The sequence below is a fragment of the Scyliorhinus canicula genome, chromosome 3 (genome assembly GCF_902713615.1).
Source record: "Scyliorhinus canicula chromosome 3, sScyCan1.1, whole genome shotgun sequence".
NCBI lineage: Eukaryota > Metazoa > Chordata > Chondrichthyes > Carcharhiniformes > Scyliorhinidae > Scyliorhinus > Scyliorhinus canicula.
Genome location: NC_052148.1, coordinates 206,833,830 through 206,861,746, shown reverse-complemented (window position 1 = coordinate 206,861,746; position 27,917 = coordinate 206,833,830). Strand labels below are relative to the sequence as shown.

Genomic DNA, 27,917 nt, shown 5'->3' with positions numbered 1-27,917 from the left:
CCCTCCCCCTCCTCGTCCCTGCTCCCAAGAAAACCCTTTTGATCCGCGACATCTTCCCCGCCCACACAGAACTCGAGATCAATGCATTGACCTTTTTAAAGAATGACTTCGGAACGAATATCGGAAGGTTCTTGAATATGAACAGGAACCTTGGCAGCACCGTCATCTTCACTGTCTGCACCCCTCTCGCCAACGACAGCGGCAGCACATCCCAACTCTTGAAATCCCCCTTCACCTGCTCCACCAACTGAGCCAAATTCACCTTGTGCCGCTGCGCCAACCCCATGCCACCTGGGTGACCAGATACCTGAAACAGCCCCCTACCACCTTGAACGGCAGCTCCCCCAACCTCCTCTCCTGCCCCCTGGTCTCAATTGGGAACACCTCGCTCTTTCCCATGTTCAGCTTGTATCCGGAGAACCGACCGTCTTCCAAAGTCTCCATAATACTGCCAATGCCCCCCAATGGATACGAAATATAAAGCAACAGGTCATCCGCAGACAGCAAACCCTGTGCTCTACCTACCCCCAACCCATCCCACACAATCCCTTTCCAATCCCTCGACGCTCTAGGTGCCATTGCCAATGGCTCTATCACCAAGATAAAAAGCAACGGAGAGAGTGGGCACACCTGCTATGCCCCACTGTGCAACCTGAAATATCCCGAACTCACCTGGTTCGTCCGCGCACTTGCAACTGGTGCCTTATACAGCAACCGGACCCAATCCACAAACCCTTGCCCAAACTGTTCCAGCACCTTCCACAGATCTTCCCACTCCACCCAGTCGAAAGACTTATCCACATCCACTTCCACTTCCTGCACCTCCAGAGGCAGCATAATCACATTAAGTAACCTCCTCACATTTGCCAACAACTGCCTCCCCATCACAAACCCCGTTTGGTTCCCACCTATCATTCCCAACACAAGGTCACACACTCATCCATCCAGCAAGGTGACCATCCCCGGGGAGGCAGCGGCAGCCCCAGTCAGGGCCAGCTCACTGCAGAAGAGGACTGGGTAGCAATGACTCAAAAAGATGAATGACCACATTTTGCGCGGCGAGGCTAAGTCTGTCACCTCCAGTCTCTTGCTGCACCCCTTCATACTCACCTTTCACCTCTGAGGTGATCTATTGCCCAGCCACCTTGTAGATGGGCAATCCTGTCGCGAGGTGCACCCCAACCCTCCAACCCCATGGTTTCCTCAAGTGTCTACCAACTCCCACTCAAGGTTGCAGAACAAATTCTCGCAATAACAGGCATGAGTGGGCATAGCCATGTGGAGTCATGCATGAGCTCCGATGCCTCAACCTTTCAGGAAAGACCCCTTGAGCTGGCCTGGGGGAGACCAAGACCGTTCCCATGCAGGGGTTGAAGTGGGGGATGCAGATAAAAATGGAAACACTCGGGGACAAAGTCATTCTTCAATTCTCATGTGAGCAAACATTGTCTCATCATTTATCCCCCGTGATGCACTAATGCCATCTCGCTTCCCTTGCAAGGTAATGATTCGACCATCCTGGTGCCCATTGGAGCCTACGGACACAAGTAGCTCTGTGATAGGCTTCTCACACATCACATAGAAGAGGTGTCACATCTGTTACCCGCACCCTCCACCGAGCATATATTCACACTTCAGAGTGATTAAGTAGTAGGTGGGTTTCTGCGAAACTCACTAATGAGCACCTTACAAATGAAGATCCACAGCAGGTGAAAGCAGGGACATCCCTGGGAACCGGCACTCTGCGGGATGCCAGAGCCAAGGATTTTGCTGAGCCCCTGACCAATGATGTGTCCCCTGGTCTGGTTGTCCCAGAGCTGCTGGAACTGCAGCAGCAGAGTCTCGAGCATCAGGAAGAGATAACAGCCTCTCTGCTCTGATGGAAAGGCCACCTGGAGAAGTCCCATCACCTTCTGTCTGAGGAGATGGTGTCATCACTCCTCTGCAATGAGGCACTGCAAGGGTGGCGTTCACATTGGATACATTGGTGCAGGAGGTGCAGTCCTTGGTAGGTTTGTCCACTCAATGGCTGAGGGCATGAGCTCCATGGTGAAGGGCTTAAACTGCATGGTGGGAATCTACTAATAGAACATAGAACAGTACAGCACAGAACAGGCCCTTCGGCCCTCAATGTTGTGCCGAGCCATGATCACCCTACTCAAACCCACGTATCCACCCTATACCCGTAACCCAACAACCCCCCCCTTAACCTTACATTTATTAGGACACTACGGGCAATTTAGCATGGCCAATCCACCTAACCCGCACATCTTTGGACTGTGGGAGGAAACCGGAGCACCCGGAGGAAACCCACGCACACAGGGGGAGGACGTGCAGACTCCACACAGACAGTGACCCAGCCGGGAATCGAACCTGGGACCCTGGAGCTGTGAAGCATTTATGCTAACCACCATGCTACCCTGCTGCCCCCTAACAACAGACATTGTTAATGTCTGCGCCCGAGTGATGAAGAGACTCTGACAAAGTGCGCAAGTTAAGAAAGGTCATCATTGCAATATAGCTCTTGTAAATAAACATCACTTTTTTCACCAGCTGATCTACCACCCTGTCATTTCATGGCGCCATGCTCCACAAATCCCTATGCGCACTTGGTGCTTCATCCCTGTAGGGTGTGAGAATGGCAAAGCTATTTCTCTCTCATCTCCCACACTGATGACTCAGTAAAGATGCAGTGCTTCTGGCATGGACCCCCCTCTCTGGCCTCTCATTTCTGCCACTTCTCTTTCTAGTGATGAGGGAGCCATGGGGAGGGAGCCACTGAGGGGGCTGCAGCAGATGAGAAGTCATCCAACGTCTCTGAGCCTCATGATAAACCTGTTCATTGGCATAATGCATTCATCTCTCGCCGTCAGTCAGGACTTGGCCATTTTGTTGAGAATGAGAGGAGCATCGCTCTGTCCTTCATGTAAGCCATCATCATTCTTTCGCAGAGTCCAGCCAGTGGCTTTCGTGCCCTGACCATGAATTTGGAAACCATCACGAGAATCTAGCGCTGGCGCCATAGTACTGATGAGATGTCACATCCCACTGTGGCCAAAATTCTCCGCCTCACAATGCCACAATTGTGAAACGCAGTTTGGTGGAGAATCAGGCGTTCAGATAATTGAGGTCCGTGCCCGACGCTGATTTAGGCACCATGCTCTAATCCTTCACAGTGGCGATGATGAGGTTTGTGCCCTGCACCGGCAGTGGCATGCAAAACTGGCATTTGCATGCATTTAAATGTGATTACCGTGTTGGACACAGTGTGTTCTGGCTTTCCATGATGCTCCACTCCTCTTGAGGTGACCGTCTCCCGGGTGTGAATTACTACATTAGTACAAGTATTGGCAAATGCAAACTGGCCACCATGGTTGCGGATGGGGAGCAGGAGGCTAAAAATAAAACACTGAAAAACCATTGAAAACTATCGGGCTTGCTGGGAGATAGCTGCCCAAGTCAGGCGCAGTAGCAGCTAGTGGCTTAGTGCCAAGTCTTTGGACTTCGGTGTCCCCCTCGGGATGGGGGTGGCTTGGCTCAGACCGCTATTCTGCAGTCTGACTTTTAAAAGCACTCCTTTGGTGCTACTTACAGGCTCCGAGCTGCTCAAGTGCTGCCTGTGTCCTTTAAATGCTCAGAAGGTCATCTGGCAGCCCACCTAGGCTGCCCCTCTGATCATCCTAAACTCAATTAGGAACCCAGCAGGTGTTGGCATTCCTCAGAAGCAGTGCTCCATTGCAGAGGAAGCAGGAGATCAGCAGGACTCACCCCAACCAGATGATACCTGCCTTTGATACTCCCCTCCCCTCCGGATCACCAGCTATCTCCTCCTGGTGAGACTGACAGCGCTGACTGTCTCTGCCACCCAGGCAGGTATAGTCACCATCATCCCGGATGACCATAGGCTGCTTTCCCCTTTTGAGGGGGAGAGCCGACTGGAAGTGGTTTAATCTGAGAATCACCACACCTCAGGCGAGGGGCAAGGCGGGCCTTCATGAATGACCTCTGTCGGTATGGGAGTTGAACCTGCGATGCTGGCCTTGCTCTACATCATCAAGCGGCTGTCTAGCCAAGTGAGCTAAACCGGCCCCTGGTGTTCAGGAGGTTAAAGCAAATTACTACAGATGCTGGAAGCTGAAACAAAAACAGAAAATATTGGACAATTTCAGCAGTTCTGACAGCATCTGTGGAGAGAGTAGGGAACTAATATTTTGAGTCTGGATAACTCTTTGTCAAAGCTATTTTCTGCTTTTGTTAAGTGTTCAGGAGGGCACGCTGGGGAAGAGGGTGCCCCTTGGTTCCTCACTGGCATGGAGCTGCGGGTTCACCTCTGATTCCTGACCTTGGGGGCAGGTCTGCTTTGAGCTGTCTTGGTGGCTGCTGTGCTAAGTGGTGCATTTAAAAACGGCTCCAGCTGCCAGGCTCTAAGACGTTACCTCCAGCCCCAGCGGTTAGAACTTCCACTGGGCTGGGAATTGCTCAGAATTCAAACCAGCAGAGTGTTGGCCCCTTAGCATGCCCTGAATTGCTCCCCAAATAGTGCCCCCAACAGGAACATGAACTGCACGTAATTCAGTCCCGGCATCAACACTCAGGACGGGATTCTTTATTTATATAAATTTAGAGTACCCAATTAATTTTTTCCAATTGAGGGGAAATTTAGCGTGGCCTGCACATCTTTGGGTTGTGGAGGCGAAACCCACGTAAACACAGGGAGAATGTTCAAACTCCACATAGACAGTGACCAAGAGCTGGGAGCGAATCTGGTACCTCAACGCTGTGAGGCAGCAGTGCTGACCACTGCGTCACCGTGCTGCCCTCAGGATGGGATTCTCCTTCCCCAGGACGCCCAGAATCTGACGTCGGGGCAAAATGTGTTTGGCGCCCAAACGCAGCTGGGATCCACGTGGGCGAGGTTCACTTGTTCTCTCTATAATTGTGAACCTGACGTGGTAGACCTCGTGGCTTGGACCACCACGCCACGGTGTTGGAGACCATCTGAGGCCACCCCCCATCCCTCTGCACCGCACAGCAGCCCCCAACCCCCGGATTGCCTGGACACCTCGCCCCTCCCCCTCCCCCGGGACCCCTGTAATATGGGGACCCCCTGCCTTAAGGAACCCCCTCCACAGATACCCCCAACTCCCCCTCCATAAAAGAGATCTCTGGAAGCTGAGAGTAGACAAGACAAGGCTGTGGGAAGCATTATAACTGTAATACTTGCCTTGCAGCTCCACATGTCCATTCCTCGAAGGTGAGCAGCTGTGCCTGCATCTGGTTCCCATAGATTCACTGTCTGCAATCCATCCATGGCTTTTAAGTAGTCGTTTGTGATTGACAGCTCACAAAAAGCATCGTGAGCTTTGATCCGTTCATTTCCCATCACCTTCAGTGACCTAAATGGTGAAATCCCAATGTTTGTAAACATTGCCCACATCAAAGAGATAGAAGTTGCACAAAGTGCATTCCAACTACTCGTGTTTGATTTCACTGCACTTATCTCTCTTTGATAGTTTTCAGGAGAACATAGTCTCCCAAACAGAGAATCTTCCCCTTCGTCTCCCAAACAAAGAATTTCAGTGGTGTTCTGTTTTCTTTTTTTTAAATTTGCACTGTTCATAAAATCTGTGATATTTAACCTTTTTTGCATTCTTATAGACAAACATGCACTTCTTTCACTATTGTTATTTTTCTATCCAGATAAATTGGAACCATTGGATCCACAATATAAGGATGAGAAAGGTAATAAAATAAGAAGTTATTTAATACAAATTGAACATTAATTTACATTAGAAGGGCTATCACAATGGAATTACGGACCTTCGATTTTCTTGCATCCATGAATTTACAGAGCCCTTTTAGCTTTGTATTACAGACGTATTACTGTAACTAAGTATATCTTGTGTGTAAAACAAATTTTAATCCAAATGTTCTGTCAAGTTTTGGAATCCATTCCAACAACGTGCCAAGTTATTTTTCTATTGCATAGATAGATTTGGATGCAAAAGGCCCTAATGTCCTTCTGATGGCATCCTTCCAAACTAGCAACAATACCATCATCCCATACAATTTTAACTGTTCCTTCAATGATTCGAATATCCTGGGTTTAACCACATTTCTGAGCAACAGTTCAAGCTGCTGATCACCCTCTCTGAAATATTCCCGTATGTAACAGAACCTTGGGCATAAAGAAATCCTTTTCAATCTCAGTTTTAAATTTTCTGCTTCCCCTTGGATTAATACCTTTTCTGTCCTTCTTTCTTGGCGTATCTGGAAGTATTGTTTCCACTGTACCTTCTCCAACCCATTAAGAATTTTACATGCCTCTTTGAGACATTCCTCTTCCAAGTTGAAGCACCTGAGCATATTAAATTGTTTCTCAAACTCTTTCCTCAGGGGTTCTGCTTGTTCATCTCTGCACTGATTGAATGGCTGAATTACCACCATACGTTATGGAAACCAGACCTATTATAATAACGAGCAACGTGCATTTATATAACACCTTTTTAATGTAGCAAAACATCCCACAGTGCTTATGTCCCAAGTACTTATGCAGTACTCTCAATGTAGTGAAAACAAAGAACGCTATAGCTGCACTTTGAGATAATGGTGCTGTATTGTGCGAATTAAATGCTTCACTTTAAACTGCTTTGAGCTTGTCATTGATATTCAAATGCAAATCTTTTCACAAATGTTGAAAGGAAAGTATTCCATTAATGCAAAGCTGTCACCAGAAAGGTTAATTGTGTGGACATTCATTTGACAATATAATCAAATGCGTCATTTCAACTCCATACAACTCATTTGGAAGGTCGTATTTAAACACTGTACGCAGATCAATACTTTTCACTGTACCTCAGATATGGGGGGGGGGGGGGGGGGGAGTGAAAGAGAGTTGCATGCAACACCCCCACCCCCCCCACCACTCCTGGAAGCAAAGTCGCCGTATAGCCACCTGCTCCATGCTAGCCTGCCCCGCACTGCTGGCAAGCTAAACAAGGCTGAGTGCGCTTCCACCCCACACTTGGGAGAAAGTCCTATCCTCGGCAGCTACTGGCTTCTCAGACTGGCTGGTAGCTCCATCAGTCCTGGCAGCAACGAGCATATTGGGCACTGCCAGGAAGAGGAAGAAGGCCCATGGATCCCCAGAGATTGACAAGTCCAGGTCTGCAGTCTTGCCCCCCCCCCCCCCCCCCTCCCCCCAAAATATAATACCTGCAATGATACTGTGACTATAGACAGGAATTTCCTATTCATCACACTGGTGGAATCTTTTGGTCCCGCTGAAGTTGACACCCCCCCCCCCCCCCAATGGTGGGTTGCCCAGCGGCAGGGCGGGCAAACCATGTAAATGCCTGTAGACTTTGGTGGGACTAAAAGATCCTGTGGGCGGCCAATGGCTGCTGCATCTGCCATGGGAAGGTCATGCGGGCGCTGATTAGAACTGGCCCACACATGGCCCATTCATGAGTTTGCACAATAGATAGCAAACAATGATCTGATTTGTGTAGCCATTATCTTGCTGGATGGTGTTGATGCACCTTATTTCAGCTTCAACGAGGTGTCTTTTTTCCATCAATACTCAAACTGTAAAGCAATTAAGTATTCTGATTCTACCATCGCAGTGTAATAAAGTGTTTTGAGTATTTATGGAATAAGCTAGAATCAATGCTTTGCTGGATTTTACTTTTAATGCTGTAGCTTTGATTCTGTCGGTAAATACCAATTTCTTCCTCGCAGGAGAACAAGCTCCAAGTACTCAAGAAATCAAATTGTTGAAAACCAAGCTGAATACGACTGTAAATGAGTTAAAAGAGAATCACCATATCCCTTCAAGCAATGGGAGGGAAACCAGTGAAAGGAATTCTGTAAGATGTGATCAGGAAGATGGACTTGTCTCTGAGGAGCCCAGGTTCTTTATAGGCCACACAGGAGATCTGGACAATCGTGAAATAATTCACCCTTTATTAGTCATGCTCAATAATGAGGAATACAACAAAGACTTCAAAATTCTGTACGACTCCTGTTTTTCCTTTCTAAATTCCACTTTTTATGGCTATAGCGAAGAGGATGAAGTAGTTCATTATCTTGAGGTGGCAAGAGAGGCAGCAAGGAAGAGACAGATGCAGTGGGCTCAAACAAGAATCTGTTTTCTCCTAGGCAGAATGTGTGCCAAGAGGCTCAAGTACTCTCAGGCCAGAGTTTATTTTGAAGAGGCTCTCATTGTAATGAAAGGACAATTCAGAGACCTATTTCTCTTAATCGCTCTGTATACAAACCTTGTTGCTATATACTTGAAGCAGAAAAACAAAGAGAAGTGTTCTGCTATTTTTGAGAAGATTGCAGCCTTACTCTTCGGCATCCCAAACACCATCTGTACCACTGAAATGGAAGCTGAAGTTCTGAAATACGTTTTAGGAAGGGCAGTGCTGTCAGAAAATAAGCATGCTGAAGCAAGGGCATGCTTTCTTCTAGCTAAACTTCACATCAGTCTTAAACAGTATGACGATGCATTGCCTTTTATTGAAAGACTGCAGTTTTTGAAAAATACCATAATGTTAGAAAGTAGGAGCTGTTTAGACTTTCATTTTACGTTGGGATCACTGTATTTTCAAAAATGTCTACCAAACCTTGCTATGAGCTGTGTAAATCTTTCATGTGTACAGCCTACAAGAACTTTAATGGATTGTTTGAAAAGTGCTAACTTTGTCATGAAAAGGGCCTCAAAGCTCTGTGGAATGGGTAAAGTCGCTCCCACAATTCCAACACAAGTAGCACCCTACCTCAAATGGGCACTTTCATTAGCAAGCATCCATAAACAGGCCAGCATTAACCAAGCACTTTGCCTCAGTTTGTCAGAGATTTACAAATTGCATGGAATGTATGGAAAAGCAGTTCATTACATGAAAATGGCTATTAACACCGAAGACTCCATGGGTACTGAAGAGATGGTTGATGCATTGATTTCTCTTGCATGGCTGCACATTCTAAACAACCAGCCTGCTAAAGCCGTTGTCTTTTTAAATACAATACTGGAGTCGCCTTCTGTTCAGAGTTGTCCCTTACAACAGGGTATTGTTTACAATATGGTTGCTATCGCCATGAAAAGAATGAGAAATGTCAAGGAAGCTGCTAAGAACTATCATAGAGCCCTATCAATCTCTGTGGATTCGGGACTGAAATTGAATCAAGCTATTGCAAATGCTAATTTTGGCTTACTCTGCCTTTGGTCAAAGAGCCATCGTTTTTCAGAACAGTTTCTTTTAAAGTCCATTCGTATCTTCTCTGAACTGCAAAATATTGCCTCTGGTGCAAGTTTTATTCAGGTTCTAATTATGCTGGGCGAGTACTACATTGATCAAGAATTAAAAGAAAATGGGGTATTTTGTTATGAATGGGCACTACTAATTGCACTGAAAGCCAATCTTATTGAAAGTAAGTACTTTTTAAATATAGAACAAAGTCATTTATTACCAAATGTTTTATAAAATCAAAATAAATTACCATTAAAGGTGCAATACTGCAGACTCATTAAGTTTGTGTGAGTGTGGTTGTGGGAACTTGTATTCACTGCTGACCCAATCCCAAATGTTTCTGTGCAACCCTCGGCTTTTATTTATTCTGGTTCGTACCAATTTCCTGTCTTTTGTAGTGGCGAGCTTAAAGAGCAGTATGAATTTAACTGTTTTCAGCAGAAATAATTAATGTTTTAATTGGTAGCTTATGTTGGGTGCATAGGTGTGGGACCTTTTTGAAAAGTATGTCTGCCTTTTTTAAGTTGCCTCATTCAGCATCTCCACTTTAGCATTGCATATATAATGGAACTGGGATGAGTATTTTGCATTGGGATTTCCACTTTAGCGTTGTTTTCCATTCAGGCCTACATAGCATTGCATGACCAAATGGGTGTCATTTTGGAATTTACTTATTTATCTTTATTGTCATACAGTGCAAAGCACAAAGGCACAGTATTAAAAACAAGAACATCAACAACATCAGACGATACATACATTGAAATCACATTATGTTTCTAACAAGTCTTCTAAAAGTTCATTCATAGCAAATTCAGAAAAAGCATTCCAAGTATCAACAATTTTATGTGAATTTTAATTTATAGATGTGAGCCAATTTTTTAATGATGGCCCCTCCACGTCAACTGTCTCCTTAATCATCCCACTCACCAGTTCCGTCCCACTCACTGCGCCCATCCTGTTCGCTGCATCCCTCCCTGACACTCCTTGCTTCCCTTCCCACAACTCATCTTGGAGATAGCAGGAAGATCTCTGATCAAAACACTGGCTGCTCATTTTACATCTGACTGGCATGACACTTGAAGTCTGTCAAACAGAAGGCTTGTATTTTGTACAGCTTTGTCTGTTAACTATAGCAGTATAATCTGGCAATTAGCAGCTCAGTGAGAAGCGCAAGTCCCAATTTATTACATCTAAAGCATTTTTTTTCAAGCGTCAAGCACCATTCACTGTGCTAATGCAAGTTGGCACCATGCCTCACTTTTACTAATAGCCTTAACTAAGAGATTTTTCTGCTGGCGTCTCAACATGTTTTGGGATGAGGAACACAAAATAGTAGTACAAACAATCTTATTGCTTTCTGCTGACTTTCGTTCCGCTGTTTATCTATATCTAACCCGTTCATATAAAAATTTAACACAGATTAACAAGCTTGTTCATCACTGTAACAAAAGCTGTAAATTTGGTGTTTCTTCTATTGACATACCTTGGATTAACTGGCAAAATTCGTGTCAAAACATACAAGGGCTGGTGTACAAAGCTTAAGAGAAACAGAATATGGGAAAAGATGCATGTCATTGTCAGTAAAATAAATTAATATTACTCAATCGATTCTCCAGTGTATTGTGTGATACTGTTTGGTACTTTTGGAATTGGTTACCAAATCAAGAGAATTTATCCCAGGGTGTTAGTTCTTACAACTAAACTAGTTAATGTCTTCAGGCCTTTTGTTGTCCTACTGCATACAGGGGATCTGTTATAATAATTTATGGAATGCAGGTTTGGTTAGAATTATTACAAGCAGGACATGTACTGATTTAGAATCATTAAGGCAGTTGTTATCCTGGACTTCGTCTTCAGCATCTTACCTGTACTTCATATTTCAGTTTTTCTTTTTGAATCTAGGCCAAGTACGAACCACTCAGTTGCTATGCCTGTTTTACAATTCTGTCCTACCTAATGAGGCCCAGTGCATCATCTACAATGAGTTTCTGCTTTACCTCGCTCGTAAGCTGGCAGACAAGGAACTGGAGGGTCATGTTTTACAAAACACCAGTCAACTATACCTCACCCTGGGAACTGAAAGGTAAAGGGATTGAGTTAAAGGATGCTCAGTAATGTTAGATTTTCCAGCTAATTGTTTGATTGATTTCACAATTAGTGTGTGGTGGATGGTGGCATCATTTCCTTTTGTATTTCATGTGTTATTCTGTTGGATCCTTCAAACTTCACAAATTTATGGAAGGGCGGTTGTACTGCTGTGCCAAGTTTATTCCGCTTTGCATCAAAAGAAATCGTAGAGAGGAATTTGATACAAGTTGGTTACGATCGTACCTGCAGTAAATCGTTAAACGCAAGTTTGTTCTTCCTATGCAATATGTCCAAAGCACAATGAAGCCAGGCAAGTGGTTGAAGTATCAATGAGGGAGCATCTTGCAGACAGCTGCGTCATGCCCGGTGCAAATCCGAGTAAGCCGCTTCGACCGTGGGAGAGGCAGAAATCGGGATCCATGCAGGGCACCAATGGGTTTCCGATCTAATCAGCCCCCTCCCGTTGGCGAGATCTGGATCCTGCCTAGACGTGGCGAGAAACCAATAATCACCAATTAAGGCCAATCTCTATATAGTCAACGGAACGGACCCCCTATCTAAAGTGATCTAACCAGCTCCACGTGGGGGAGGAGGTTACCCACTCCAAGTGGCCATCAAGGTCACTGCAGCCCTGAACTTTTATGCCTTGGGTTTATTACAGGGCGGCGACTTGTGTGGCATATCCCAACCTACAGCCCACAAGTGCATCCATGGAGTCACGGATGCCCTGCTCACCCGGACAGCTGACTATATAAACTTTGAGCTGGATCAAGCCGATCAAGTTGCCCAGGTAGCAGGATTCTCTGACATTACCAGGATGCCCCAGGTCTGGGGGTAATAGATGGCACACATTGCCATCCGTGCAGCGGGTGGCCCAGGAACATCCTTCATCAACAGAAAGGGGTTTCACTCCCTGAACTTACAACTTGTGTGCGACCATCACCTCAAGATCATGCATGTGTGTGCTCGCTTCCCAGGGAGTGTGCACGACAAGTTGTCGGAGATACCTGGCATCTTGGAGGGGCACCACAGGATGAACGTTTGGCTCTTGGGAGATGAGGGGTAACCTCTGAGGTCCTACCTAACCAGTACAGAGGCTAGAGACCGATGCAGAGACCCGATATAATGAGGCCCATGTGGCCTCCAGGGCTATCATGAGCGGTGCATTGGACTGCTGAAAATGTGGTTCTGATGCCCCAACCTTTTTGGTGGTGCTCTGCAGTGCACCCCTGGAGAGTCGCCCACTTTGGTGGTTTGTTGTACCCTCCACACCTTGACACAGCAGCGAGGCGACGTGGAGGAGGAGGAACATGCGGCCTCGCCTGAGGAGGAGGAGCTGGACCAGGAGGGGCTGGAGGATATGCCCAGGGAGGACCTGCTGGAGCAGCCAGAGGATTGAGGACAGGTGGTGGCGAGAGTCCGGCATGCCTGGAGTGCCAGGAGGCCCTCGTCCTTGCCCGCTTCTCATAGGACGTGGCTTCGTCCGTTATCTCGCCCTCTTCACACCCGCGGTCCCAGCCCCTCCCCGATCCACCTCCTTATTTCTCCACCTCCCCCAATTTCACTGTTCGAACCTCTCTGGTTCTGTGTAACATCACTCCAGGGATGGGCCTGTATCATCAGTGTCAGCGGGTCAATATACAAGTCAGGAAGGTGATGGTAACCTGCTGTGAGCTGAGCTCTGGTGCTCCTCAATCTATGCCATTGTCTGATTCCTGTCTGTCTGCTGAAAGAGTGTTCACGCCCATCACTTGCATGTGGTATGCCTCTGGGTGGGACCTGGATCTATGACCAACCTGCCCAGGGGGCCGGGGGAGGGCAGAGGACAATGGGGGGTGGGGGTGCAGGCTGGACCGCAGTGCGGAATAACATGACAGAAGCTTCCCATGTCATGGGTCTAACATGTTTAATGGTGTACAATCGTGACTCTAACTGTCCTAGCTACCGATGGTGCTGCCCTTTGATGCTCCTGGAAGGTGTCCTCTGGGGGCCCTAGGGCCAGAGGGTCCTGACCAACTTGCTGGTGGTGCATGCCTCACCATACCACCCTATTCCGCCCGCTGACCCGAAGTCTCGCTGTTGCCAGGAGGAGGGACTCAGGAGAGATAGAGACTGCTGTTGGCCTCCTTGTAGGGGGGCTCTCGGTCGGCCTCTGGAGCTCCCTTCTCCTGGTCAGGGCCCTGGGGATCTCCTTGGGATGGCAGGGTGGCTGGTGGCTCCGGGTCGGCCTCTGGAGCTCCCTCCTCCTGGTCAGTGCCCATACGGCCTGGGGCTCTCCTTGGCATGGAGGGGCAGCTGATGTGAGCTCCAGCCATGTCATAAGGCTCTGCCAGCCCTGGCGGCTCCTCATTGTCTGCATCAAGAAGTTGACGCAGTCAGTTTATATGTTTTCTGCAAGCTTACACTCTTATTCTATTTTTCCCTTCCAAATTAAACCCTTTGTCCTCCTCTGCTGAATTTTAAATTTCTCCCTATTCTCAGGCTTGCTGTTCTTTCTGGTCAATTTATATGCCTCCTCTTTGGCTTTAATACTATCCCTGATTTTCCCTTGTTAGCAATAGTTGGACCACCTTCCCCGTCTTACTCTTGCGCCAGACAGGGATGTACAGTTGTCGCAGTTAATCCATGTACTCTTTAAATGTCTGCCATTGCCTGTCCACCGTCAACCCCTTAAATATCCTTTGCCAGTTTATCCTAGTCTATGCATGTCTCATACCACCAAAGTTAGCTTTATTTAAGTTCAGAACCCTCGTCTCAGGCTTAACTCTGTCACTCTCTATCTTGATTAAGAATTCTACCATATTATGGTCACTCTTCCCTAAAGGATCTCACACCACAATGTTGCTAATTAATCCTCTCATTGTACAATGCCCAGTCTAGGATGGCCTGCTCTCTAGTTTGTTCCTCAGCATGTTAGTCAAGAAAACCATCCCTTATACATTCCAGGAAATCCTCCTCCATCGCATTGCTACCAGTTTGATTAGCCCAATCAATATGCAAATTAAAGTCACCCATAATAACTGCTGTACTGTTACTTTTCGCATCTCTAATTTCCTGTTCGATGCCATCCCCACCCTCACAACTACTGTTTGGTCTGTACACAACCCCCACTAACATTTTTTGCCCTTTGGCGTTCTGCAACTCCACCCATACAGATTCCACATCATCCAGGCTAATGTCCTTCCTTTTTATTTTGTTAATCTCCTCTTAAACCAGCAGCGCTACACCACCTCCCTTTCCTTTCCTTTCCTTCTATCTTTCCTGAACATTGAGTACCCCTGGATGTTGAGTTTCCATTCTTGGTCACCCTGAAGCCAGGTCTCCGTCATCCCAATTACACCATATCCTGAAGGATCCTCTTATCTCTCTCCAGCATAAGGCACTCAGTCCGGTTGATGAGGTTTACAAAGCACTACTCATTTTCAATAATTCACTTGGTACGTTTGCACAAAATTAAATCAAAAACTTTTGAGAGTGCATTGAAAAGTCCTTGAGATACTGGAAGAGGGAAAGCAAAAAGCTTCATGATAAAAGTAACTCCAGATTTACAAATTAAAAGTCAATTCAACAAAAGGCTTTTTCAACAGTAATTTTCACGAATGCTTCAAGAATCTCGGAAGGCTAAAATTCTTCTTCTAATCAGTCACACGGATCACATTCTTAAGGGAATTGTTATCTATGATTGAGCCACTTATTTACTTTCATTGGTTCTATTTCTCAGTTGAGACCCTTTTTGATGCGTTCAGGAAACTGTCAGTCACCTCACAGGTGATTGGTTCATTAGACATTGAACAATTACTCCAAATTAATTATTCTTTTCATGGCTCCACATTCAAACACCCTACTTCACGTCTGGTCTCAGTTACGGGATTGTTGCAAATTTGTTGAATGGACCCTCGTATTGCTTCTCTGTAGTACATCTTTTGTAACATTTGAGACAGTCATGATCAAGATTCAAAAGTTAGGCAATTTTATAACTTGATCATATTTCTACAAATTCAATCATTTTCAAGAATCATTTTATTTTCCAGAACCTGATAGCTAATTATTTTAAGGACCCCCTCTGTAATTGTTGATGATGTTAGTGCAGTTAATTCATCAGTCTTATTACAAATGCTCCTCACATTGAGACACCGCCTTCAGGCTTGTTTTTCACATTATTGCCCTTTTAGAATTATGATGTAATGTGGCCCTTTTTGATTTTAGTCTTTGGTTTCTCTAACTTCCACTTTTCCCTTTACTGCCTTTTGTTTCTGTCCCCACCTTACTTCTGTCCGACTGCATCGGTTTCCATCCCGCTGCCATATAAATTTAAACCCTCCCCAAAAAGCACGAGCAAAAACTCCCCCTGGACATTGGTTCCAATCTTGCTCCCCCTCTGGCCCCTTCAACCTTGCTCTATCCTTTTCAGCCAGCCTCGGATACTCCAACCCGTCCAGGAACTCCCTCATTCCCCCACTCCTCCCCCTATATAGATCCCTATAAAACTTCTTGAATAGTTTATTTATCTGCCCTGGGGCCACCACCTTTTTCCCCATCTTATCCCATACCCGAACTATCTCTCTCGCTGCTGCCTCTCTCCGAAGCTGGCTGGCCAGCATGTGCACTGCCTTCTCCTGGCACTCGTAGACCAAGCCCTCACCCTTCTCAACTGGCGCACTGCTTTCCCTGTGAGCAACTGGTCGAATCTCCCCTGCAACTCCTTCCTCTTGACCAAGAGACCCAGGTCTCCTGCATACCTCCCATCCACCTCCAGAATCTCCTCTTATCAGTTTTTGGTGCTCCTCTTTCACTTTCTTGTCCACCTTGGCTTTGAACAAATTAACCTCCCCCATCACTAATGCCTTCAGAGCCTCCCAAGCCACCGACTGTGAAACCTCCCCCCTACAATTAAACCCCACATATTCCTCAATTACCTTCACGGGCTTACCACAAAAGCTCCGGTCTGCTAACATCCCCACATCTATTTTCCACCCCGAACTTTGGACTATCCCCTTCTCCAAAACTACATCCAACCAATGTGGAGCATGGTCCAAAATCACAATTACTGAGTACTGCAACTTCCTAACCCCAGCCGATAGCGTTTTGCCCACCACGGGAAAGTCTATCCTTGTACTGGGCAGAAAACAAATACTCCCGTTCCTTTGGATGCAAGAACAGCCACGGGTCCACTCCTCCCATGTCCCTCATGAGACCCATCAGCGCCTTCGCGCGCCCCCCCCCCCCACCCCACGACGCTGACTGGGCAAGTGAGCGCAGGTGAAACCTGTCCACCTTTGGTTCCTGCATCATATTCCAGTTCCCCCCCCCGCCCACATCAACTCGTGGATATCCAGATCCGGGATGGCACAGCACCCTCTTCACAAACCCCACATCATGCCAGTTGGAGCCATATACGCTCGCCAATGCTACCTACCTCTCCTGTAGTGCCTCCGTCACTATCACGTACCTCTTCCCCCCCCCCCCCCCCCCAGGCTGGCCATCACCTTCTCCATCTGAAACCTCGCCCTCTTTCCCACCAATAACGATACACCCCCCCCCCCCCCCCCCCCCCGAGCCCTGCTATTGAGCCAACCCTTCCTAAGCCTCACCTGGCCTCTCGCCCTCATACGGGTTTCCTGCTGCATCACCACATTGGCGTTTAAGCTCTTCAAGTGTGTAAAAACCCTCAATCTCTTCACCGTCCCCTCCCCTAACCTCCTCATGTTCCACGTCACTATTCTGACCGGGGATCTCTCAATCTACCCACCCCCCCGCCCCCCCCCACCACCACCACCATCATCATGACAAAGGTAAACTCTCCTCCCCCTTTCAACCAACCCAAAAACCTAGCTGTTCCCTTCCCCACATAAATACTTAAGAAGAAACAACCAAAAAGAGAGATACAGGCTAAGTCCCCATCCCCTCAGTCCAAGTCCCAACCTCAGTTCCATCTCTCATTTCAATCCTTTGGCCTTCATGAACGCCTCCACCGTCTCAAAGTAGAAGTCTCTTGAATTGTAAGTTACCCTCCGCTTCGCCAGGTAGACCACACTAAACCTCACGACATTGCTGCTATAGAGTGCCATCTTCACCCATCCGAAGGCCACCCGCCTTCTTGCCAGTTCCACTGTCAAATCTTGGTATATTATATCAATGCCTTCCCACTTCACCTCACGTCTTTGCTTCACCCAACACGGGACCTTTTCCTTAACTTGAAACTTATGAAGGCATATTATAACTGCCCTTTGTGGCTCGTTTGCTTTCAGCTTGCGCCTGAGCGACCAATGTGCTCTTTCCAGCTCATATCGGGATGATCTTCCCCCTCCCCCAACAACTGTGCTAACACCTTTGTGAAGTACTCGGTCGACCTCGGACCCTCCACCCCCTCATGCAGGCCCACGGTTTGTAAGTTCTGCCACCTCGACCTGTTCTCCAGGTCCTCCACCTTGGCTCTGAACCATCTACAGCTCCTTACCCATCGAGGTGAGCTGGTCACTGTGCTGTGACAGAGCCTCCTCCACCCCCTTCAATTTCTCTCCTTGCTCCCGTACCTCGGCCGATGTCATTGACACTGCAGCCTTTATTGGGGCAATCCCCTCCTCCACCCACTCCTTTATCGCAGCCATCATGTCCTTCCGCAGTACCTCCATATGGCTAGTGAACTGCCTCTCGAATTCTCCGGCCATCACCTCGGTCAGAGTTTCCACTGTGAGGGGAGCGGCCCCACCCAGCGATTCAGCCTCCGCCATCTTTTCTCCTGCCAGGCTCACCCGTTCACTCCATGACGGACTTTCGCTCGCCCCTATCTTTCTTTTGGGTTTTCAACATCCCCCACCTTCCTTGTACCTTCCTGCACCAGCTCAGTCAAAAACCGCCCCCGAAACAGGCCATTAAAATCCAGAAACCAGAGGCTCCAGCCAGAGCCACCCAAAGTGCGACCTCCACCTACATGCCTTCACCGGAAGTCCCCCCCCCCTCTATGATTCTATGATAGCGAGGGCTTAAAACAGCAGAAGTCCAGCAGAAGGCTGTTGAGAGGGGCAAGGGAGGAAATAGCAGGACCCTGGCAATAATTTGCAATTCCTCTCGGGCCACAGGAGAGGTGCCCGAGGACGGGAGGATAGCCAATGTGGTGCCTATAATGTCCTCCCTACTTATTTAAGTAGGGAGGAAAGGATAAACCAAGAAACTACAGGCCTAACCTTAATGGTGGGGAAACTATTGAAAGCAATTCTGAAAGACAGAATTAATCTGAATTTGGAGAGGCGGGGATTAACCAGCAACAGTCAGCATGGTTTTGTTAAGCGGAGATCATGCCTGACCAACTTATTGAATTTTTCGAAGAGGTGGTCAGGTGTGCAGATGAGGGCAATACATTTGACATATTCAACTTGGACTTCAAAAAGACTTTTGATAAGGTCCCACATGAAGGGGCAGCACGGTGGCGCAGTGGTTAGCACTGCTGCCTCGGCGCTGAGGACTCCGGTTCGATCCCGGCCCCGGGTCACTGTCCGTGTGGAGTTTGCACATTCTCCCCGTGTCTTCGTGGATCTCGCCCCCACAACCCAAAAAGATGTGCAGGGTAGGTGAATTGGCCACACTAAACTGCCCTTTAATTGGGAAAAAAAAGAATTGGGTACTCCAAATTTTTTTTTAAAAGGCCCCACTTGGAGACTAATAGCGAAGATAAGAGCCCATGGGATCCAAGGAAATTTGGTAAAAGTGATCCAGAATTGCCTGAATGGCAGGAAACAGAGGGTGATGGTCAAGGGATGTGTTTCTGACTGGAAGCCTGTTTCCAGTGGGGTCCCACAAGGAACAATGTTGGAGCCCTTGCTCTTTGTGATTTATATAAATGATTTAGACATAAATGTAGGAGGGTTGATCAGTAAGTTTGCGTATGATAAAAAATTGGTGGTGTGGTAAATAGTGAGGAGGATAACCTTAGATTACATGAAGATGTGGGCGGGCTGATCAGTGGCAAATGGAATTCAATCCAGATAAGTGTGAGGTATTATGCTTGAGCAAAACCAAACAAGGCAAGATAAGACATGATAAATGGCAGATCCTGAGAAGCACCGAGGATCAGAGGAACTTTTCCAAATGTACACTGGTCCCTTAAGGTAGCAGAGCAGGTACAGTGGTTAAGAAGGCATATGGTATACTTACCTTTATTAGCTGAGGCATAGAGTTTAAGAGCAGGGAGGTTATGCTGGAACTGTATAAAATGTTGGTTACAATGTCCACAGCTGGAGTATTGTTTGCAGTTATGGAATCCACGTTATAGGAGGGATGTGATCGTATTGGAAAGGATGTTGAGGAAATTTACCAAGATGTTGCCTGGGATGGAGAGTTTTAGTTATGGAGAAAGATTGGATAGACTGGGGTTGTTTTCCTTGGAGCAGAGGAAACTGGAGGGAGGGCGGAGGGAGGGCGGGGGGGGGGGGGGGCATGATTGAATTGTATAAAATTAGGAGGGGCATAGATAGACAGGAAGAAACTTTTCCCCTTGGTGGAGGGATCAGTGACCAAGGGACATAGATTTAAGGTTAAGGAGCAAGTGGTTTAGAGGGGATGTGAGGAAAACCTTTTTCACCCAGAGGGTGGTGGGAATCTGGAACTTGCTGCCTGAAAGGGAGGAGGTAGCGACCCTCGTAACATTTAAGAAGTATTTAGATGTGCACTTGCGATGCCAAGGCATACGAGGCTGTGGGCCAAGTGCTGGAAAATGGAATGAGAATACTTGGGTGTTTTTTTTTTGACTGGCGCATATGCAAACAGCCAAAAGGCCTTTTCTGTGCTGTGGACATCTGACTATGCCACCAGAGAAGTGTGCCAATGGCACACCACTCACTCCCAATTGGTGTTGACGTAGAAATCTGTCTGAAAATGTTACATTTGATTCTTATCGGCTCATCACCTCCCTCCATCCAATCCCCCTGTGCCCCCCAAATACTCATTTGTCTTCCAACTGCCTGGGGGAACAGTTGACTGTGAGGTCAGCAAGACCACTGCCATTGTGAAGCAGATCCTGAAATTGTAGAGTGGAGTGAATTCCATTATTAAAAATCATTCCATTTTGCAGAATATCAATCTTTCATCTGCATTTTAAATGTATATTTTTAGATACCATAAGTTGAGTATAGTCCTATATCTAAATGGAAATAAGCTAAAGATAGGCCTTGACTATTTCAATTGTTGGGGCTATGATTGTTTCAACTTTATTAATTATTTATTGCAACTTTAAAATAAACTATTGAAACCATGTCAAGAATTTACAGTATGTCACTTTTTTTTGTCCTGGTGATTAACATTTTTCTTCCCATTTAATGTGAACTGTAAATCTACCAGTGGCGGCAGATCAGGTTTGGGGTGCCCTACCCGGCGAAATTATGGGTGAAGTTCGGAGGCCAGGAGTATTACTTCGAGAACCCTTAAGCGGCCAAAGACTTCATTAAGGAGCATAAACTGGGGGAGAACTGAGTGGACAATGCTTGGGAACCAGGGTGCTGGCATTATGTAATGGTCGGGAGCTTGTTTGAAGTGGGTGGAGGGATTGGGGGATTTTTGCCTTTTTTTGTGGGGGGGGAGATTCTGTTCAATGTTGAGATTGTAAGGAGTTGTAGGGATGAAAAGTTTATGTGGGGATGGATGTTCCCATCCCCCTTCCTGTTTTATGGGACTGTTTGTGACTGCGCTAGCAGGTTATGCTGGTGAATGGAAGTGAGGTGGTGGGGGAGAAGGCCAAGAGGGGTGGGAGAGGGGAAGTGGGGGGGGAAGAAGGGGAAGGGGAAAAGTGGGGGGGGGGTGTTCTGCGACACGGCAGGGGGTGAGAGATGACATGGTCAAGGGCGAAGAAAGGGGCCATCTGCGATGGGCTAGGTACAGAGTGGAATTAAAGGGGCAGGAGTTAAGTGGGGAAGATGATGGACGGTAGAGGGGATTGGAGATAATTGTAAATGATCTCATTTACAGTTTGTGCGAATAAGGAAAGGAGGGTGAGGATGAATGATATCAGCTCACGAAGCTTTGACTTACACAGGGGTATGAGGCAGGGGTGCTCGCTGTTGCCGCTGCTGTTTGCGCTGGCCAAAGAGCCATTGGCGATGGCTCTCGGGGGTCGGCAGAGTGGCAGGGGATAATGAGGGGACAGAGGGAGCATCGGGTGTCGCTCTATGCCGATGACCTCTTGCTGTATGTTTTGGATCGGGATACAAGCTGAATGTAGGGAAAAGCGAGGCATTCCCAGTGAACGAGCTGGCACAGCGGGCTAATTTGGGGGGACGCTATTTACGGTAGCGAGGGATAGGTTTAGGTACTTGGGGATTCAGGTAGCGAGGGAATAGACAGGGCTCCATAAGTGGAACTTAACGAAGCTGGTGGAGGAGGCCAGGGAGGATCTTAAGAGGTGGGATACACTGCACTTAACATTGTCGGGGAGGGTCGAAGTGGTGAAAATTAATATTCTGCTGAGGTTCTTGCTTATCTTTCAGGCTCTCCCGATCTTTATACCAAAGGCCTTTTTTCAGAAAGTGAACACAACCATCTCTGACTTTGTATGGGCGGGGAAGGTGCCGAGGGTGGGGAGGACCCTGCTACAGAGGCAGCAGGGGGATTGGCGTTGCCACACTTGCTTCATTATTATTGGGTGGCGAATGGGGACAAGGTGCGGCGGTGGTGGGAAGGAGAAGGGGTAGAGTGGGTTAGGATGGAGGAGGAATCTTGTAAGGGGTCTAGTTTGAGGGCTATGGTGACGGCAGCAATGCCAATGGCTCCAAGTAGGTATTCAGGGAGCCCAGGGTGCAGTCCACGGTGAAGATATGGAATCAGCATTTTAGGATGGAAGGGATGTCGGTGCTAACGCCGCTGTGTGAGAATCATGGGTTTGAGCTGGGGGGGATAGATAGTGTATACAGGAGGTGGGGGGAAGCGGGGCTGGTCAAGGTGAGGGATTTGTATTTGGACGAAGGGTTCGCCAGTCTGGAGGAGCTCAGGGAGAGGGTCGAGCTGCCAAGGGGTAGTGAGTTCAGGTATCTGCAGGTTAGGGACTTTGCACAAAAGGTCTGGAAGGGGTTCCCTAGATTGCCGGGATACAGCCTGCTGGAGCGACTGCTGCTTCCAGATGTTGAAGGGCAGGGAAGAATTGGGGAAAGATACAAGTGGCTGGGGGAGCAGGGAAATGAGCGGGTGGTGAAGATCAAGGAGAAATGGGAAGCGGAGTTGGGAATGGAGATCAATTGGGGAGTATGGAGTGAGGCACTGTGAAGGGTAAATGGGACCTCCTCTTGTGCAAGGATGAGCCTGATACAGTTTAAGGTGGTGCACAGGGTGCATATGACTGGCGAGAACGAGTGGGTTCTTTCAGGGGGTAGCAGATGAGTGTGAGAGGTGTGGGCGGGGGCCAGCGAATCATGCTCACATGTTTTGGGGTTGTGAAAAATTGGGAAGATTCTGGGTGGGAGTGTTCGCGGTCTTCGCCAGGATAGTGGGGGAGGGAGTGGATCCGGACCCTTTGGTGGCGATATTTGGGGTTTCAGAGAAGCTGGAGCTCATGGAGCGGAGGAAGGCCGATGTCTTGGCCTTGGCCTCTCTGATTGCACAGCGACGAATTTTGCTGGAGTGGCGGTCGGCATCGCCACCGGGGGTAGCGGCATGGTTGGGTGACCTGTACGACTTACTGCGGTTAGAGAAGATAAAGTATGAGTTAAGGGGCTCAGCAGGGAGGTTTGAGAAAAGGTGGGGGATGTTTGTGACCGTGTTTGAGAAGATGTTCGTTGCGGGGGGGGGGGGGGGGTGAAAAAGGAGAAAAATCTGTACAAACTGTATAGTTGATTGTTGGGAAGAATGTTTCCCGGGGTGTTTAGTCGCTGTAACCTACTTTGATACAAGTTTGAATAAAATGCGTTTTTTTTTTAAAACAATACACTGGCTATTTGAAGAACTGGAGGTTCATGGCCAGAATCTAAGGTCACCAAGTAAATTTGCCCATCTATGTTGTTATAGTCATTTTTGAGGAAATCTCACAGATGATTTTGTGACCATTGGTGTTCAATTATGAGTAGTTTTGTACTGTGGATAAGTCCCATTAAGAACTGACTTAAAATGTAACTCAAATGAGTTCATGTGTGACCATTGCTGTCAAGGAAGTGCAGGGACTCAGTGTTGAAAGAACAATGTGGTAATTGCTGTACCACCCAGTCTTGTAACAAAGTTTACTTTTTAAATTAAGGGCATTCAGATCAGCACTGGAGTATACCAAACGGAGCCTTGGAATATTTATTGATCTGGAGAAGAAGGAGAAGGAAGCATATGCTTGGCTGCAGGCTGGAAAGATTTATTACGTACTAGGAGAGGATGAATTGGTGGACCTGTACATACAGGTAAAAATTATATTTGACAACTGAAACAGGTAGATATCTCTGGGATTTGTGCATGAATTGGGATTTGTGCATAAGTTATCAACTTCAATAGATGTGTTTACAATTATCATTTTATCATGAAGAAATGCACTGTTATTTCCCAAGTACTGTGCACTACCTTCCTCACTTTAATCCACCACAAGATTGCACCGTTTACATCCAAACTTTTTTTTCTCCAATGAATTATGGAGGAAATTATTTATTTATCTTTTTGAAAATTTTAGTTAACCCAATTATTTTCCCCCCATTATGGGACAATTTAGCATGGCCTATCCTACACATCTTTGGGTTGTTGTGGCGAAACCCACGCAGACACGGGGAGAATGTGCAAACTCCACACGAACAGTGACCCAGAGCTGGGATCGAACCTGGGACCTCGGCTGCACTACCATGCTACCCTGGTTCAGGAAATTATGATTTAACATTTGGAAAAGAAGATTTACACCAAGAATTGCACCATTCCATACTTCCTTAGAATTTTAACTGGTTCACAGTTGTCCCTCCCTGAAATCAGCTCTGGTTATTCTTCTAGCTCTGTCCACATTAAAATTAATAGCAATCATGGATTTGCTGCATTTACACCACTGTCATTCTGACTGATAAATAATGGTAGTGGCTATCAGCCAGTGACGTGGTTTATGAGTTTATTCAAGATGGTGTAGCAGAGCTGTCCTTTCTGCTTAAGTTGCCTCATTATCTATACTTGGCACATGAAAGATCAATCCAAAGAGAACCCCTAAATTAATTATCATTATCAGAATCTCAGTTACTGTTCTGTTATAGGTGCTCAACTCAGCAGCTGATAAAACAATGATCAGAGCAGCTTCGCTGAGATTTAGCAACATAACCATTCTCATAAGCATCAGAATGATATTACAGCTGATCCTTCACAAATTAAATGAACCCTAAAAATCTCTGTGGCACTTTGGGCAACTGAGTTGAGATGGGGTACAGATTCTAATTATTAGTAAGTAATATAAATACAATCTGTTGGTATTAATAGATCTGAGTTTACAAAAACTAGACAATAGTTGGAATTATTTACAATCAACCTCGTGTTGCTATACATTGATCACTTGCTGAGGCTCTTTGTATTCAATTCTATGAATCAGAGAATCCCTACAGTGCAAAAGGAATTCATTCGGACCATCGGCTCTGCACTGACTCTCTGAAAGAGCAGCCTCACCCAGGGTCAATCCCTACGTCCCCATAACCCATTACTCCACCTAACCTTTGGACACTCAGGGGCAACTTAGCATGGCCAATCCACCTAACCTGCACATCTTTGGACTGAGAGGAAACCAGAGCACTCTGAAGAACCCATTCAGACACGGGGAGAACCCGTGCAAACTCCACACAGTCACCCTAGGTCAGAATCAAACCCGGGTCCCTGGCACTCTGAGGCAGCAACGCTAACCACTGTATCACCGTATGCTTGCTGTGATATATTATTTTATTAACTTTTCCAATTAAGGGGAAATTTAGCGTGGCCAATCCACCTACCCTGCACATCTTTGGGTTGTGGGGGTGAGACCCACGCAGACACTGGGAGAATGTGCAAATTCCACATGACAGTGACCCGGGGTCAGGGTTGAACCCTGGTCCTCGGCGCCGTGAGGCAGCACTGCTAACCACTGAGCCACCGTGCCACCTCTGTGATATATTTTAATCCAAGGTTTTTAAAATTGGGTTTTGTGGAACCCTGGAGTTCCGTGAAACCCTATCCAGGAGTACCGCGGTCGGTCCTGCCTTTTAAAATTTTTTAAAAACTGTCCTTCCAGCTTGATGAATCAAAGGTGTTTTTTCACTTAGCTACTGTTGGGCACGCTAATCAGCAGCCAATGAGCTCAGAAGACTACCTCTGATTAGACAAGCTGGAAATACCGGCAAAGTTAGTAAAACTTCAATTTCAACTCACGGGCAAGGCCTTTCGCTCCCATGCGGTGGGAGAGGCTCGAACCGAGCGAGGTGGGGGCGAGGTCAGGAGGGGAAGGGTCGCTGGGTCTGAGCGAGTTCAAGGCCCTGAGAGAGATGTGTGAGTGTGTATATATGTGTCCATGATGCGAGTGTGTGGGAGAGGGGTGAATGTGTGTGTGCTTGTTTGGGTGAGTCGGTGTGTGTGTGTGAGCAGGCACGTCTGAAATGAGAATCCGGCACTCCAGCAGCATTCCCAGTATTAAATGAATTTGTGAGCAAAAGATCAGCATCACTCCTCCCATTAAAAATGACAAAATGACTTGGAAATATTTGTTGAATAAGTGACCTTTTTAATTGATATCTACATATAAGACATAGAAAAATCTTCAAAATTTGTTTTTGTATGTTTGTACCTATTCCACAATATTTTTTTTTGTGTTTTTATTCTTCAACAAAAGTCAAAAGGGTTCCATGATTGGAAAAGTTTGGGAAATTGTTCTGATCAGTTCTCCAGCAGGGAGCATGCCTGTCAAACTTATAATTTTTGTTGTCATTTTAATCATTGCAACTGCTTCTAGGCTGTTATAAACAACAACAACCAACATTTATATAATGCCTTCAGCTTAGTAAAACAGCGCGTTACAAGTTTATCAAACAAAATTTGACATCAAGCCAAGGTGACAACAGGCTTGGTCAAAGAAGTAAAAGAGTATCTCAATGCAGGAAAGGGATGCAGAGAACTTTAGAAAGAAAATTTAAAAAAATATTCTTTCATGGGATGTGGGTGTCACTGCCCATCTCTAATTGTACTTGAGAAGGTTGTGCTGAGCAACCTTCTTGTACAGCTGAAGTCCATCTGGTGGAGGTAAACTCAGTGTCATTAGGAAGAGATTTCTGTGGCAGTTTAATGCAACTGTGGCTTGCCAGGCCATTTGAGAGGGCAGTGAAGAGTCGACCACATTTCTGTCGCCCTAGTGCTCATGTGGGCCTAAAGGACATTAGTGAACCAGATGGGTTTTTACCACAGTTGTTAGTTTCATAAACTAGCTTTCAATTCCACATTTATTCATTAATCGATTTTAAAATCCAGCAACTGCCATGGTGAGTTTGGACCCCTGTCCACAGAGCATTAGCCTGAACCTCTAGCTCAATGACATTACTGACTCCCCTTCCAGAGCTCTGGGCCTAGGCAACTGAAAACATGGTTGTCAATTGTGGCATGATGAAAATTGGTGGTGCGCAAAAGATCAGAATTGGAGGAGCACAGAGATTTCAGAGGGCTGGAGGAGATTTAAGAATTAGTGAGGGATAAAGCTATTGAGGGATTTAAAAACCAGGGTGAGAATTTTATTCGAAGTGTTGATTGGAGCAGGAGCCACTGTACGTTAATGAGCACAGATTTTTAAAAAATATATACATTTTGGCATACCCAATTCTTTTTTTCCAATTAAGGGGCAATTTAGTGGAGCAATTTAGTGTGGCCAATCTATCTATCTTGTACATCTTTGGGTTTGTGGGGGTGAGGCCCATGCAGACACAGAGAATGTGCAAACTCCACACAGACAGTGACTGGGGCTGGGATCAAACCTGGGTCCTCGGCACCATAAGCAGCAGTGCTAACCACTGGCCACTGCGCCGCTCATACAAGCACAAGGATGATAGTCATAGGTTTATAGCATGGAAACAGGCCCTTCAGTCCAACTTGTTCATGCCGCTCAGTTTTTACCACTAAGCCGGTCCTAATTGCCCACATTTGGCCCATATCCCTCTATACCCATATAACTGTCTAAATGCTTTTTAAAAGACAAAATTGTACCCGCCTCTACTACTGCCTCCAGCAGCTCATTCCAGATACTTGCCACCCTCTGAACCCTTTTGTATCCCTCCCCTCTCACCTGAAACCTATGCTCTCTAGTTTTAGACTCCTCTACCTTTAGGAAAAGATGTTGACGATCTTCCTTATCTATGCCCCTCATTATTTTATAGACCTACAGAAGATCACCCCTAAGCCTCCTATGCCCAAGGGAAAAAGGTCCCAGTCTATCCAGCCTCTCCTTATAACTCCTTATAACAGCATGGTAGCATTGTGGATAGCACAATTGTTTCACAGCTCCAGGGTCCCAGGTTCGATTCCGGCTTGGTCACTGTCTGTGCGGAGTCTGCACATCCTCCCCGTGTGTGCGTGGGTTTCCTCCGGGTGCTCCGGTTTCCTCGCACAGTCCAAAGATGTGCAGGTTAGGTGGATTGGCCATGATAA

At 46.7% G+C, this 27,917-nt stretch overlaps 1 protein-coding gene across 1 annotated transcript in view; it reads left to right on the top strand.

Moving 5' to 3' along the window:
* LOC119963257 (SH3 domain and tetratricopeptide repeat-containing protein 1-like) overlaps positions 1–27,917 on the top strand; it is a 111,243-nt gene that overhangs the window by 67,197 nt on the left and 16,129 nt on the right. Inside the window, 4 exon segments of the mRNA XM_038792082.1 lie at positions 5,701–5,742; positions 7,741–9,435; positions 11,157–11,337; positions 23,554–23,704. Coding sequence (XP_038648010.1) covers positions 5,701–5,742; positions 7,741–9,435; positions 11,157–11,337; positions 23,554–23,704 — 2,069 coding nt within the window.